The sequence below is a fragment of the Microcebus murinus genome, chromosome 14, assembly GCF_040939455.1.
Source record: "Microcebus murinus isolate Inina chromosome 14, M.murinus_Inina_mat1.0, whole genome shotgun sequence".
NCBI lineage: Eukaryota > Metazoa > Chordata > Mammalia > Primates > Cheirogaleidae > Microcebus > Microcebus murinus.
This window is the reverse complement of record NC_134117.1, coordinates 53,580,956-53,592,611: the sequence shown is the minus strand read 5'-3', so window position 1 is coordinate 53,592,611 and position 11,656 is coordinate 53,580,956. Positions and strand designations below refer to the sequence as shown.

Below are 11,656 nucleotides of genomic sequence, written 5' to 3'. Positions count from 1 at the left end.
GCTGATTCTGCAAATCAAGGAGGAGATTGGTGCGAAGGTACTCGGGGAAGACCACAAGCGTACGTCAATGTCAAGGGCAGTAGAGACTGGGGAGGAAGGGCTGCGTCTGGGTTATGTTTCCCACCGTGTGGGGCTGTGGTGGGAGCACTGGAGTAGGAGCCGGTGCTCCGGCCACGTGACTCACTGGCCTTCTCCTGGCTATGTGAAAAGAAAGAGTGGCCAGGTGCAGTGGCTCATGCTTGTAATCCTAGCACTCTGGGAGGCCAAGGTGGGAGGATTGCTTGAGGCCAGGAATTCGAGACCAGCCTGAGCAAGAGCGACACCCATCTGTACAAAAAATAGGAAAATTAGCCGGGCGTTGTGGCAGGCACTTGTAGTCCCAGCTACTGGGGAGGCTGAGGCTGGAGGATTGCTTGAGCCTAGGCATTTGAGGTTGCAGTGAGCTAGGCTGATGCCACTGCACCACTCTACCCCAGGTGACAGAGTGAGACTCTGCCAAAAAAAAAAAAAAAGAGAAAGAAAAAGTACGGGGCGTGGTGAAAGTACTTTGTGATCAGAGTACACTCAGGTGCCTGCATGTGCAAGGATCATATTCCTCCTTCTCATCTTCATCTAATAGGACAAGCTTAGGCTGTATAAATAGAAGGATAACTCTCAGAATAAGGGAGGTGACAGTGATCACCCAGTGACACAGCTGCAACTGCTGTTGATGCTGATGATGACAAAATGGAAAAAGACTAATACTTATTACTCTCTTAATATTTACACTTACTACCTCATTTAATTCTTACAGTAAGTCTACGAAGAAAGGCTTGTCATCCTCCTTGTTGGAAATCTTGGGGTTCCAGGAGTTTAAGCAATTTGCTCAAGGGCACATGGAGAGCAGATGGTGGAGTCTGGGGTTGGATCCAGGTCAGGCAGACCCCAAAGCTTGCTCTCTTAAACTTGCAGCTGAGCTGGAACTATGGATAACTTTACTTGTATGTCCTGAGTCTTCTCAGTGCCAAGCCCTGTGCTCGGCACCTCCCACACATTGGTGGCTTTATGCCTCCCACCCCTTGGGATGTGAGGACCACTGCGAGTCCCTGGGGGGAGTGGAGGCAGTGGGGGCAGCCACCGGACATCAAGGGAGCACAGAAGGACATCTGGATTCTGCGCCAAGCCACATGGCGGGCTGGGAGCATTCAGTAGCAGGAGAAATGGCTCCACGGTGGACCATGAGAGCTGTTTTCAAATATCTGAAAAGTTGGCATGGAGTAGAAGGCTTAGACTTATTCTTATTGACTGCTGAGGGTAAAATTAGCCCCTACAGTGAAAATAAATAGGCATTTAATAAAAGCCAGCTATTATTATGACTATTAGTTAGTAATGAGTTCCCAGTCTCTGCAAGTATTCAAGCAGAGACTGGGAAAACCTGTCTGAGCCACTGTGGAGGGAATTCTGGTATCAGATGAGGATGGATTCGACAGCAGGCAGGGACCCCACCTCTGCCACCCTGTAAGTCTGTGAGGCGGCTCCCGGTGAAGCCCTGCAGTCCTTTGCCACAGCGCCTGCCTGGTGGACCCCCTTGGATAATTGTAGCATTTACTGATGTTGGTGCTGGGTATCTGTACCTGGGCACCTGTTAGCAAGGGAATGGTGACCTGAGGGCCTGGTAGTCCTGCCCCGGGTGTCACCAGGCAGAGGAGAGGCTCCTGGGGAAAGGCCCAGTCTCAGCCACCATCCCATGGAGGGGTGTGGGGGGAAGTAGCTGGGGCGGGCTTTGTGCTCCCCCTGCTGCAACCCGGGGAAGACAGCACCAGGCAGGGGCCCCAGCAGTCTGTAGAGAGGGCCAGGGGCTCTGCACCATGTCCCAGGCAGCAAGCCCTGCCCCAGAGCATCTGGGCCTGGCCCGGCCCTGCTCCCAAAGCTTTCTGCAGCTCCTCATTGCCCAGCAGATCACAAACTGCGTGGGCCTAGCTTAGCCCACAATTCAAGCCATTACCTACAAATGGGAAGATTTTACATATGCTTCTTTTTATTTTTTTGAGACAGAGTCTCACTTTGTTGCCCAGGCTAGAGTGAGTGCCATGGCATCAGCCTAGCTCACAGCAACCTCAAACTCCTGGGCTCAAGCAATCCTTCTGCCTCAGCCTCCCGAGTAGCTGGGACTACAGGCATGCGCCACCATGCCTGGCTTTTGTGTGTGTATATATATATATATATATATATATATATTTTTTTTTTTTTTTTAGTTGGTCAATTAATTTCTTTCTATTTTTGGTAGAGACGGGGTCTCTCTCAGGCTGGTTTCGAACTCCTGACCTTGAGCAATCTGCCCGCCTCGGCCTCCCAAAGTGCTAGGATTACAGGGGTGAGCCACAGCGCCTGGCTACATACGCTTCTAAATCCTGATTTCTAGTTTCTAAGAGCAAGAGGATGGAGCAGTCCTGGGCACTCACCCCTGCCTGGCGATTATGAATATTTTTTTTTTTTTTTTTTTGAGACAGAGTCTTACTGTTGCCCTGGCTAGAGTGCCGTGGCGTCAGCCTAGCTCACAGCAACCTAAAACTCCTGGGCTCAAGGATCCTCCTGTCTCAGCCTCCCAAGTAGCTGGGACTACAGGCATGTGCCACCATGCCCGGCTAATTTTTTCTATATATTTTTAGTTGGCCAATTAATTTCTCTCTATTTTTGGTAGAGACAGGGGTCTGGCTCTTGCTCAGGCTGGGTTTGAACTCCTGACCTTGAGCGATCCTCCTGCCTCAGCCTCCCAGAGTGCTAGGATTGCAGGCGTGAGCCACCGCGCCCGGCCCGATTACGAATCTGAGTGGTGAAAGTCTTCCCCTTCCAGCGGCCGAGTGGTCTCCACTCAGCCACAGCCCCCACGCCTCCCTGTCGCTCCCTGTTGCGCTGTGGCCAAATGCGAGAGGCCACCGGACAGAACATTCATCCTCACGCTTTGCTCAAGTAGAGACCCACGCTGCTGGGAAAGTGGGAAGTGGAGGGTGTGCTGAGACAGCCGGATGTTTCCAGAAACAGCTGAACAGGCACATTCCGCCGCCCAGTGAATGTGGATGTGGCTGCTTCTCTCATTCACGTGACCACGCAGCCTCGATTCTGGACACATTCTGGCCCTGGGACAAACTGCTGACCCCAGCGTCCAGGAGACCCACGTGAGCCCAGAGTGGTGGCCAGGGGCAGCTGGGTCACCCGCCCCTTGGTCCTTCCCACACTCCCGTCCCGGTCCTATCGGCCACTCTGCCGGTGCTGGGCTTTCTCACGTCTGTGCCTGGGCGTGTGCTGTCCCCCCACCTGCGTAGACACCCCCATCTTCCATGGGGGGTGGCTGGAAGGCCCTTTCTCTTTCCTTCTTCCGCATGCTCTGTTGGTACCATCCCGGGAGGCTGGCACCAGCTGTGAGAATTCACGTTCTATTTTGCTATGAGCTGCTTGGGGGCTTGAGTCCAGGCCTGATTCATTCCCCCAACCTGCCGTGCCGTACCCATCTATGGATTAGATCAATAAATATTGATTGCATTTCTAGGTGTGGTGTTGTAGACTCTCACCTTGAGGCCATTTTTAGGCTGAGGAACAAGACTGCAGATTTGAGCCACCCACAGTGGCCTGGCTGGGCCAGCTCCTCATGGCTGCTGGGATAGCACAGACTCACTGGAGCCCCCTGCCCCAGATTCCCCGTCTCCTGGGTTAGGGTCACTGGGAGGACCCCAACTTGTACTCGTATACACACACCTGAGTAGGGCCCGTGGGCCATCTCAGCACCTCTGGCAGACGGCAGCCTTGGCTTCTAGCCTGCTACCGGGACATCGGCATCTTAGTAAACTCAGCAGAACTATAAACTTTTGCCCAAAAATGTCTCCCACCAAATGCGTAATTGAGAAGCTAAGTCTCAGGGAAACCAACCCCAGTGTTGGAAGATACTATCTCTTCCAGAAATCCTTCCTGGTCACCAGGCTTGGTTGAGGCCTCATTGCCCGTTTGTCCGTCTGTCTCCCCTCTAGACTGGGGGCTTCCCAGGGAGGTGTGTGCGGCCCCAGCCCTGGTACCTAGGAGGTGACCGATGCAATTGGCTGAATGGTCATTGAACAGGAATGTGGGACCCTCCTCCCTCCTGCCCTACCCAATCTGTGTTTTGAAAATCAGGACTTGAGAGTTTCTCTTTTTGCGCGAGCTCTTTCTATCTCTGCAATGTTCTGTGCAGGGCTGGGATTATGGTAGAAGCAGCATCCTGTTGACAGCAGTCACTCAGGGCCCAGTTCCCCTGCAGGAAGGGACAGGATGGGTCTGATGGCAGCTTTTCTCCTCAAGTGATGAGGGAGGGAGATGTCACACTGTTTGGGGGTGGAGACTGAGGGAGGCAGCCCTTCCCACAGTGGCCTGCGCTGGGGACTCAGAGGGCTTTAGTTAAAAATGGCATTGGAGGCCGGGCGCGGTGGCTCACGCCTGTAATCCTAGCACTCTGGGAGGCCGAGGCGGGCGGATTGCTCGAGGTTGGGAGTTCGAAACCATCCTGAGCGAGACCCCGTCTCTACTAAAAATAGAAAGAAATTAATTGACCAACTAAAAATATATATACAAAAAACTAGCTGGGCATGGTGGCACATGCCTGTAGTCCCAGCTACTTGGGAGGCTGAGGCAGTAGGATCGCTTGAGCCCAGGAGTTTGAGGTTGCTGTGAGCTAGGCTGACGCCACGGCACTCACTCTAGCCTGGGCAACAAAAGTGAGACTCTGTCTCAAAAAGAAAAAAAAAAAAAATGGCATTGGAGTTCCAAGATGGACTAGGTGAGTCTTAGCAACAAAATTAGACTGTCCCCCCCAAAAAAAAAACCCAAAAAGCACAAAATGAGACTGTCTTAAAAACAGCAAAGGAGGGAAAAGTTAAGGACCCCACAGAGTCTGCTATCCAGTGGGAAGGACAGTGCCAACAAAATGAATTTCTGAGCAGTTATTGGTAAAAGAAAGCTGTTTCATGCTATACCTCAAGGGGTTGACACTCCTGGATCAAATCCATTAATTTAAATATTTACAGTACAAATGCATGTTTGTATCCGCACAGATCCTAATAAGAGGCCGTGTAAGAAACATAACAACAGCCTCCATGGAGGGACTGGGGACGGGGAGGCAGAAGGTCAGGGAAGAGGCAGGGGGACTCTTTCCACCTGTTCCGTTGTACCTTTTGAATTTTTTAAAACTGTAGGCATGTACCATTTCAATTACAATGGGCAAAGGTTTTGAGTAATTTGCCGAACAGACCTGAACCTCAAGCAGTGGGCTGGAGTTGGAGTGCATTTCCTCTTCTTTATTTTGTTTAGTCTCTCCTCCTTCCTGCAGCGCGCGCGTGTGTGTGTGTGTGTGTGTGTGTGTGTGTGTGTGTGTGTGTGTGTGAGGGGCCTCTTCTTGCACCCCCTAGTGGAGGAGGCGCAGCGAGCTGGCTGCCCGCACCCCACACCTGTTCATGGGTGACAGGTGGTGGCCCGCAGTTTGCTGGCCATGCAGGCTGGCTGGCTGGGTGGGCTCATGTGCCAGCTTTGTCACCTCACTGCCCAGCTCTGGGTGTCTCACTGGGCAGCCACAGGGTAGGAACCAGCCCCTCCTCTGCCTTCTCCTGGTCTTCCCTCATCCAACCCTGGGCCTGGGACAAGAGGAGGGTCCAAGGGATGGGGCTGTCACACTCCTGCCTAGAGCCAGGACCCCCAAAATTATAGAACTACACCAGCCAGGGGGCTCTTACAGAGCAGCAGGTCTAGGCCCTGCATTTCACAGATGGGGAAACTGAGGCTCAGGGAAGGACAATGACTCCGTAGTATCAGGACGGGAAACCAGGTCCCCTACTTTCCAGACCAGAACTCTTTACACCCCACCTGCTGCCCAACCTGCTTTCAGGTGAGCTTCCAAGGGGCAGGGGGTTTGAATGGGTGGCCCGACTCCTGGGGGTATCCATACAATCGGCCTACTTTCGGGGACCACTTGTATGAAACAACCACCCCACACCTCATTCTGCCCACTTCTTCCCTGGGCTGCTCCCCTCCCCTCCCCCCTTCACCCTCCTCCCTGCCCCCAGCCTCAGCTGTGTCCCTTTCCTCTTCTCCCTTACAAATCCTCACCCCCCAATCAGCTTCTCTAGGAAGGCCTTGCTCCAGGTGCTCTGGGTACGATGGCAGTCTGAGCCCAGGGGCCGCGTGCATGTGTGTGCTGTCTCCCCCACCACATTGTGAGCCCCCAGAGGACAATGTGGGTTTTCCCTTGTCTCAGACTTAGCCCCCAGGTGCTCCCAGTCCTGGGTGATACCTGGCACAGACCCCAGAGCCACAGATCCCCGAAAGTCAGGGCTAGCAGGGCCAGTAGGCGCCACATAATTCAGGGTGTGACTCGGAGGAGAGTTCATGGCCAAATACATCCAGGACGCACTGTGTTAATAGGAGACCAGCTTCTTTGTGCAGGACTTCTCAGAGCCTGGACATCATGACTGTCCAGGAGGGGCCAGACTCAACTCACACAGGGAGACCTGAGTTCCACAGGGCAGAAGGGACCGGCTGAAATGGGGCTGCTGCCAGTCTTACAGCACCTTTGTGAAGATTAGTACAAGGAGTCCCTTCCTTAGGACATTGCCATCTGAGCAAAAATTAACACCAGCCTTGATTTTGTGAGAACAAGATGCTTTACTGCCATCTGCTGGGAAGACCTCATAGTAAACACACAAACCTACTATATATGGGAATGTGCCTCCTTCCCCCTTAAATACCGTACTCTTGCCCAGTGTGTAACCTGCCCAACCATGCATGGCAGCCCTGCGCCCAGTCACATGATCCCAACCTGTTCATCATTCCCTTTCTGCTTGCACAATAGTCCCATGTCCCCAGGGAGGGTTCTGTGCTCCAGAACAGACTCCGGGGAAGCTTATGCACTGACAGCACCGGCTGGGGAACAGGGACCGCCACCCAGATCCTGCACAGGCTCTACCTTGCTGTGTGACTGCAGGTAAGTCCTCACCCTCTCTGGGCCAGTTCCCCTCCTATAAAATGAGGTAGCTGAGTTTGATCACCCCCAGGGGCTCAGAGAGCTCTGAACCGACAGTGACACCCCCACCCTCTGTGGAACTTTGAGAAGAGCAACAGTTCTTCTCAGTTGCCGACAGACAGCCAAGAAGACAGCAAAATAAAACCTGGATTTTCTTAGACTAGGAAATATAATTTATTTCATAAAAATTAATTTTGTTACAATAGGAATGCTAAAGGCTATGTACAGGTTGTAGTTTACAGAATAAACAGAGGTGGGACCGGGGACCCTCCCTGGGGTCCTGCACCCCCCTGGGCACGGAGCCGTGTCCGTGGCCCAGGCAGGGGTCCAGCCCTTTGCCCCCAGGAGAGCCGCTCCCTGCACCGAGCTCCTGGTCGCCTCCCTTCAGAAGGCCTGCTAAGGGCCGCAGCTCAGCTGCCTGGGAGCGAGGGGAAGGGGACCACAGGGCCCGCACAGGCCAGATGAGGAGGGTCCCCCGCACCCAGGGAGGACCCGTGCCCGAGCCCTGGGGCCGGGACGCCGTGGGAGAAGGCAGAGGGAGAGGCACGTAGAAGACACACTGACTGACCCTGTGGACTCAGCGGCAGGGGACAGGCACGCCAACCTCCGCATGTCCAGGCCCGGGACGCAGAGGCGGGTACACGCACCCACACGCAGGTGGGGACGCGTGCACATGTTCCTGGAGGGGCACCCTGATGTGCCCGTGGAGAAAAGCACAGGCACGCGCACACACACACACACGCACACACACACCAGGGTGAGAGAGACGGAAATGCCGTGCGAGGCCCTGCTGGCTGCGGCTCTCCAGTCTGGACGCCGGGCAGGCGGTGCGGGGACAGTCAGGGCAGCCTGGGCAGATTGGTGGGGTCAGCACAGCCCCTCTGGGCTTTCTTATACAGCCGAGCAGTTTCACCCTTCCCAGGAGCCTCCGGCTAATTGGTTCCAGGACCAATTAGCGCACGATTTCTAGAAGTCAGATTGGAAACCGCACCTGGGCGGCTGGCCGGGCCTCCTGTCCTGAGCTCCTGTCTCCCCACCCCGGGCTGAGCAAGCAGGCTTCTGTGGGTGGGTGGGAGGGGAGGGCAAGGACAGGGAGGAGAGGCAGGTCACACCATGGTCAACTTCTCCCCTCTAGGGCTCCCTTCCGAAGCCTAGAAAGTGTGTCAGAACCCGAAGGGCCTTGGAGAGCAGCCTTCTAGGTATAAAAAGGACACTGAAGCCCAGAGAAGGCAGCGATATGCCTGAGGTCACACAGCAGCATATTGGCTGAGCGGGGACTTCACTCCTGGTCTTTGGACTCCCAGGCCACCTGTGGGCGTTTAAGAGCCTGTGATAGGAATGGCACCAGGAAGGCCCGTCACAGTGCATGTGTGGGCCAGCCTGGCCAGGCTGCCCTCAAAGCCACGTGACAGAGGCCACACACATGCTTGGGCTAACAGTGACCGGTGGGGCTGAGGCAGCGTCCACACGGGCATGATGGGCCAACAGCCTCGGTCTGAGCCTCGTGCAGGCCTGGCCCCGTCAGCAGCCCTAGCAGAAGGAATCCTTTCGAATCTCTGGGCGGGTCCTTGTCTGCTCACAGCCAACCCCACCCCAGGGGGCTGGTGGGTGGAGAGAAGCTCTGTGAGCCACCAAGTGTATGGCAGGTGAGCCAGGCTGGGGACACTGGCTGGGACTCTGGCCTAGAACCTGCCCTTCTCTCAGGAGACCAGACTTGCAAAGGCCGGGGCGTGCTCAAGCTGGTCCCAGTGGCTGCTCTGGGGCCAGCTGGGGCAAGCCCCGGGGTTAGTGCCCAGAACTGCTGGGGGTAGCTGGCACCTGCCTTGCCTCGAGTGCTAAGAAAGAGTGTCTTTGGACAAGACCTCAGTGCCAGCTGCAAGGTCCTGGTCCCAGCCAGCAGGACAGGGCCAGGGACTCCTCCCTCCCCACTCAGGGCCCCTGGAACAGGCTGGGTGGGGTGGCGTGTACAGCCCCTCCACCCTGGCAACCCTGCCCGTTCATAAAGGTTACTTTCAGACCTCCCAGCCCCAGAGGGTGGGGAGAAGCGGGCTGAAGGTGGCGCCGGCGGAGATGAGAGACGGGAAGATCACTTTCCACCACCTCTTCCAGGCGGGCCTCCCAGCCTGGTGCTAACACCCTCCTGAAGCCACCCCGAGGCTGGGAGGCTCAGGCTTCTGCAGCAAGGAGGCCCTCTTACCCATCCCTCTGCTTCCCAGAAGGGGGAAGGGCAGATTCTGGATTCCTGGGCATCAAGAGAGTGCCAACCTGCTCCAGGCCGCCTGATCTAGAGGCCGCTGGGCTGGGTGGGGAGGGGGATGCCCTGGCTGGACACCCCCTCCCCAGGAGAGAGGTATCCACGGAGGACTCCCCTCCACCACTCCATCTCTCTGCTTGAGTTCTACTTCTGGGCCACGTCTCCTTTCCAGGAGCCAGCAGACCGAGACCAGGCCAGAACACTCTCCCGGCTCCCAGCAGGACTGACCTTCCCTCACTGTCCACACCCAGGGGCCCCGAGGAGCCTGAGGGGTGTGAGCCTGGGCTGTGGGAGGGAGGACCCCACCCACTCCAGCCCTCGGGGTTCCCCGACTTTATAGATGCAGCCTCTGCCTAAGATTTTACAGGGAAACTTGGTACCATGGCTAAGACCCTGTCTGACCTGCCCCTTGCACAACTGGGGAAACTGAGGCCTTGTTAGAATTTAGTCCCAGATGGATTCATTAGCAGCAAAGTCGTCCCTGTTCAGTCTCTCTCTACCTGACACACACACACATGCACACACACACACACACACACACACACACACACTCCTGGCCAGAACCGTGACCACGCCCACTCTCATCCACACTCAAGAAAAGAGTTTTCTATTTTTTTGTGTGTTGTTTTTCATTTTCTTTTTTTTTTTTTTCTTAAAAAGGACTCATCCAAATATCTGGATAATAAATCATTTGCGTTTCCTAAGAAACTGGGTTTTTCTTTTCCCTTGTGGTTTTGGAGTTTTTCTTCTTCTGTGAGCCTTACTAGCCGTCTGAAGCTTGCTTGCTTTCCTTTTCCTTTTTGCTTTTGGGTGGGAGAAAGCAGTCTGTCTGTCTGAACTGTACTCGACTCTTCAGAGAGGAAAAGGGTGTGAGAGCAGCCGGGGCTTAGGAGGAGGGGGGGTCAGCCAGGGAGGAGGAAGATGAAGAACGCAGCTAAAACCAACGGAACCCAGAAGTCGCGGGGCTCGGGGCGGGTGAGGGTAGGGGGAGGGCCACCTTCTTGTCCCCCAACTGCCTCCAGAGGCCCCAGCCCTATCCGAGCTCCCACACGGAGGTCTGGGGCTGAGAGACACAGCAGGGGAGGGAGAAGGAACACTGAGCCCTCTAACAACAGAGCATGTGGATTTTCTAAGGCTGGTCGTGGTCTGGGGTTTGGGGTAGGGAGGGAGGAGGGGAGGAGGAGGAGGGCACCCTCTAGCTTTGAGCTGAGGGGCAGCAGAGGCTGAACGTCCCCACCAGGAGGCTGCCCCAGGCCTCCCTGCCCCCACCTCCCTCCTGCCAGTCCCTGCCAGCCTGCAGTGCCAGGCGGCTCAGCAGTCCCCATCGGTGGCCACTGCCACCAGCATTTCGCTCTTGCCCATCTCCTCCAAGGCACTGGCCAGGCTGTTGAGGTCCCCGTCGTCCTGCTGCAGCGCTTCCCAGAGGTCCAGGATCACGCCCGTGGGGCTCGCTTTGGTGGCAAAGTAATTCAGGTACCTGGCAGAGAGGGAAGGAGAATGGCGTTGAGCTTCCTGAGCGCTCAGCACCTCCCAGGAGCTTGGGGGTGGAGGGCACACAGGAAGTGGGACAACTGTGGCTCTGGGGCCCCACAGTCCCGGGTCTGGATCCCAGCTCCTCTGCTTGCAGGTTGCACGGTCCTGGGCAAGTCAGTGCACCTCTCTGAGCTCCAGTTTCCCCGTCTCTAAAATGGGAGCGATGCCAGTCACCTCCCAGTGTTACAAACAAGATCCAAGTTCATAGACGGCGAGGGTCTAGCATTGCTTCTAGCATGTACACATTTCGTTCATCCTCATTATATGCCATCACTGTCACTATCATTGAAAGACACCGGCCCCGAGAGAGACAGTCCACACATTTTCTCCTCCTCCTCCTCCCACATTTGTTCCACGGCCTTCTTGAACTCCCGGATAGTGGGAACAAAGCCTTAGCCATCTTTGTGAATCCTACCCGTTCCTAGTAAGACGTCTTACCTATAGCATCTGCTCCATGCAGGTTTATTAGACATTTTTTTTAAGTAAGTATAATACTTATTATTGCCATTGTATTTAGCCAGTGCTTGGACGTCTCCCAGAGTTCTGACACCCAGGTGTATTTCAGAGCACCTGCTCTGTCCCAGAACCTGGGTCCCGATGGTGATGACGCCTGGCTGGTGTCCTGGCTTTATCCAGCAAGGTGACATCATGCCCGTGAGACGGGCAGGCCAAGCATCGTCCCCACGCAATGGGAGAGGAGTGTGGCAGCCACTCAGAGTCTGCCTGGCTCTCGGACCAGCACTCGGGGCGTGACCCTCCTCCAGGGAGCAGGACTCTCAGACGTGGCCCGTCCCACCCTGAGCCCCTGATCTGCCGCAAATGGAGGCAACGGGCGGCCGAGCTGGGAGCGG

The 11,656-nt window shown here is 55.5% G+C and overlaps 1 protein-coding gene across 1 annotated transcript in view; it reads right to left on the bottom strand.

Moving 5' to 3' along the window:
• Window positions 1–7,168: 7,168 nt before the first annotated feature.
• The window catches only part of UNC5B (unc-5 netrin receptor B), a 79,045-nt gene continuing 74,557 nt past the window's right edge, over window positions 7,169–11,656 (bottom strand). Inside the window, exon 17 of the mRNA XM_012762595.2 lies at window positions 7,169–10,749. Coding sequence (XP_012618049.2) covers window positions 10,584–10,749 — 166 coding nt within the window. The 3' untranslated portion in view covers window positions 7,169–10,583. The remainder of the gene's footprint in view (window positions 10,750–11,656) is intronic.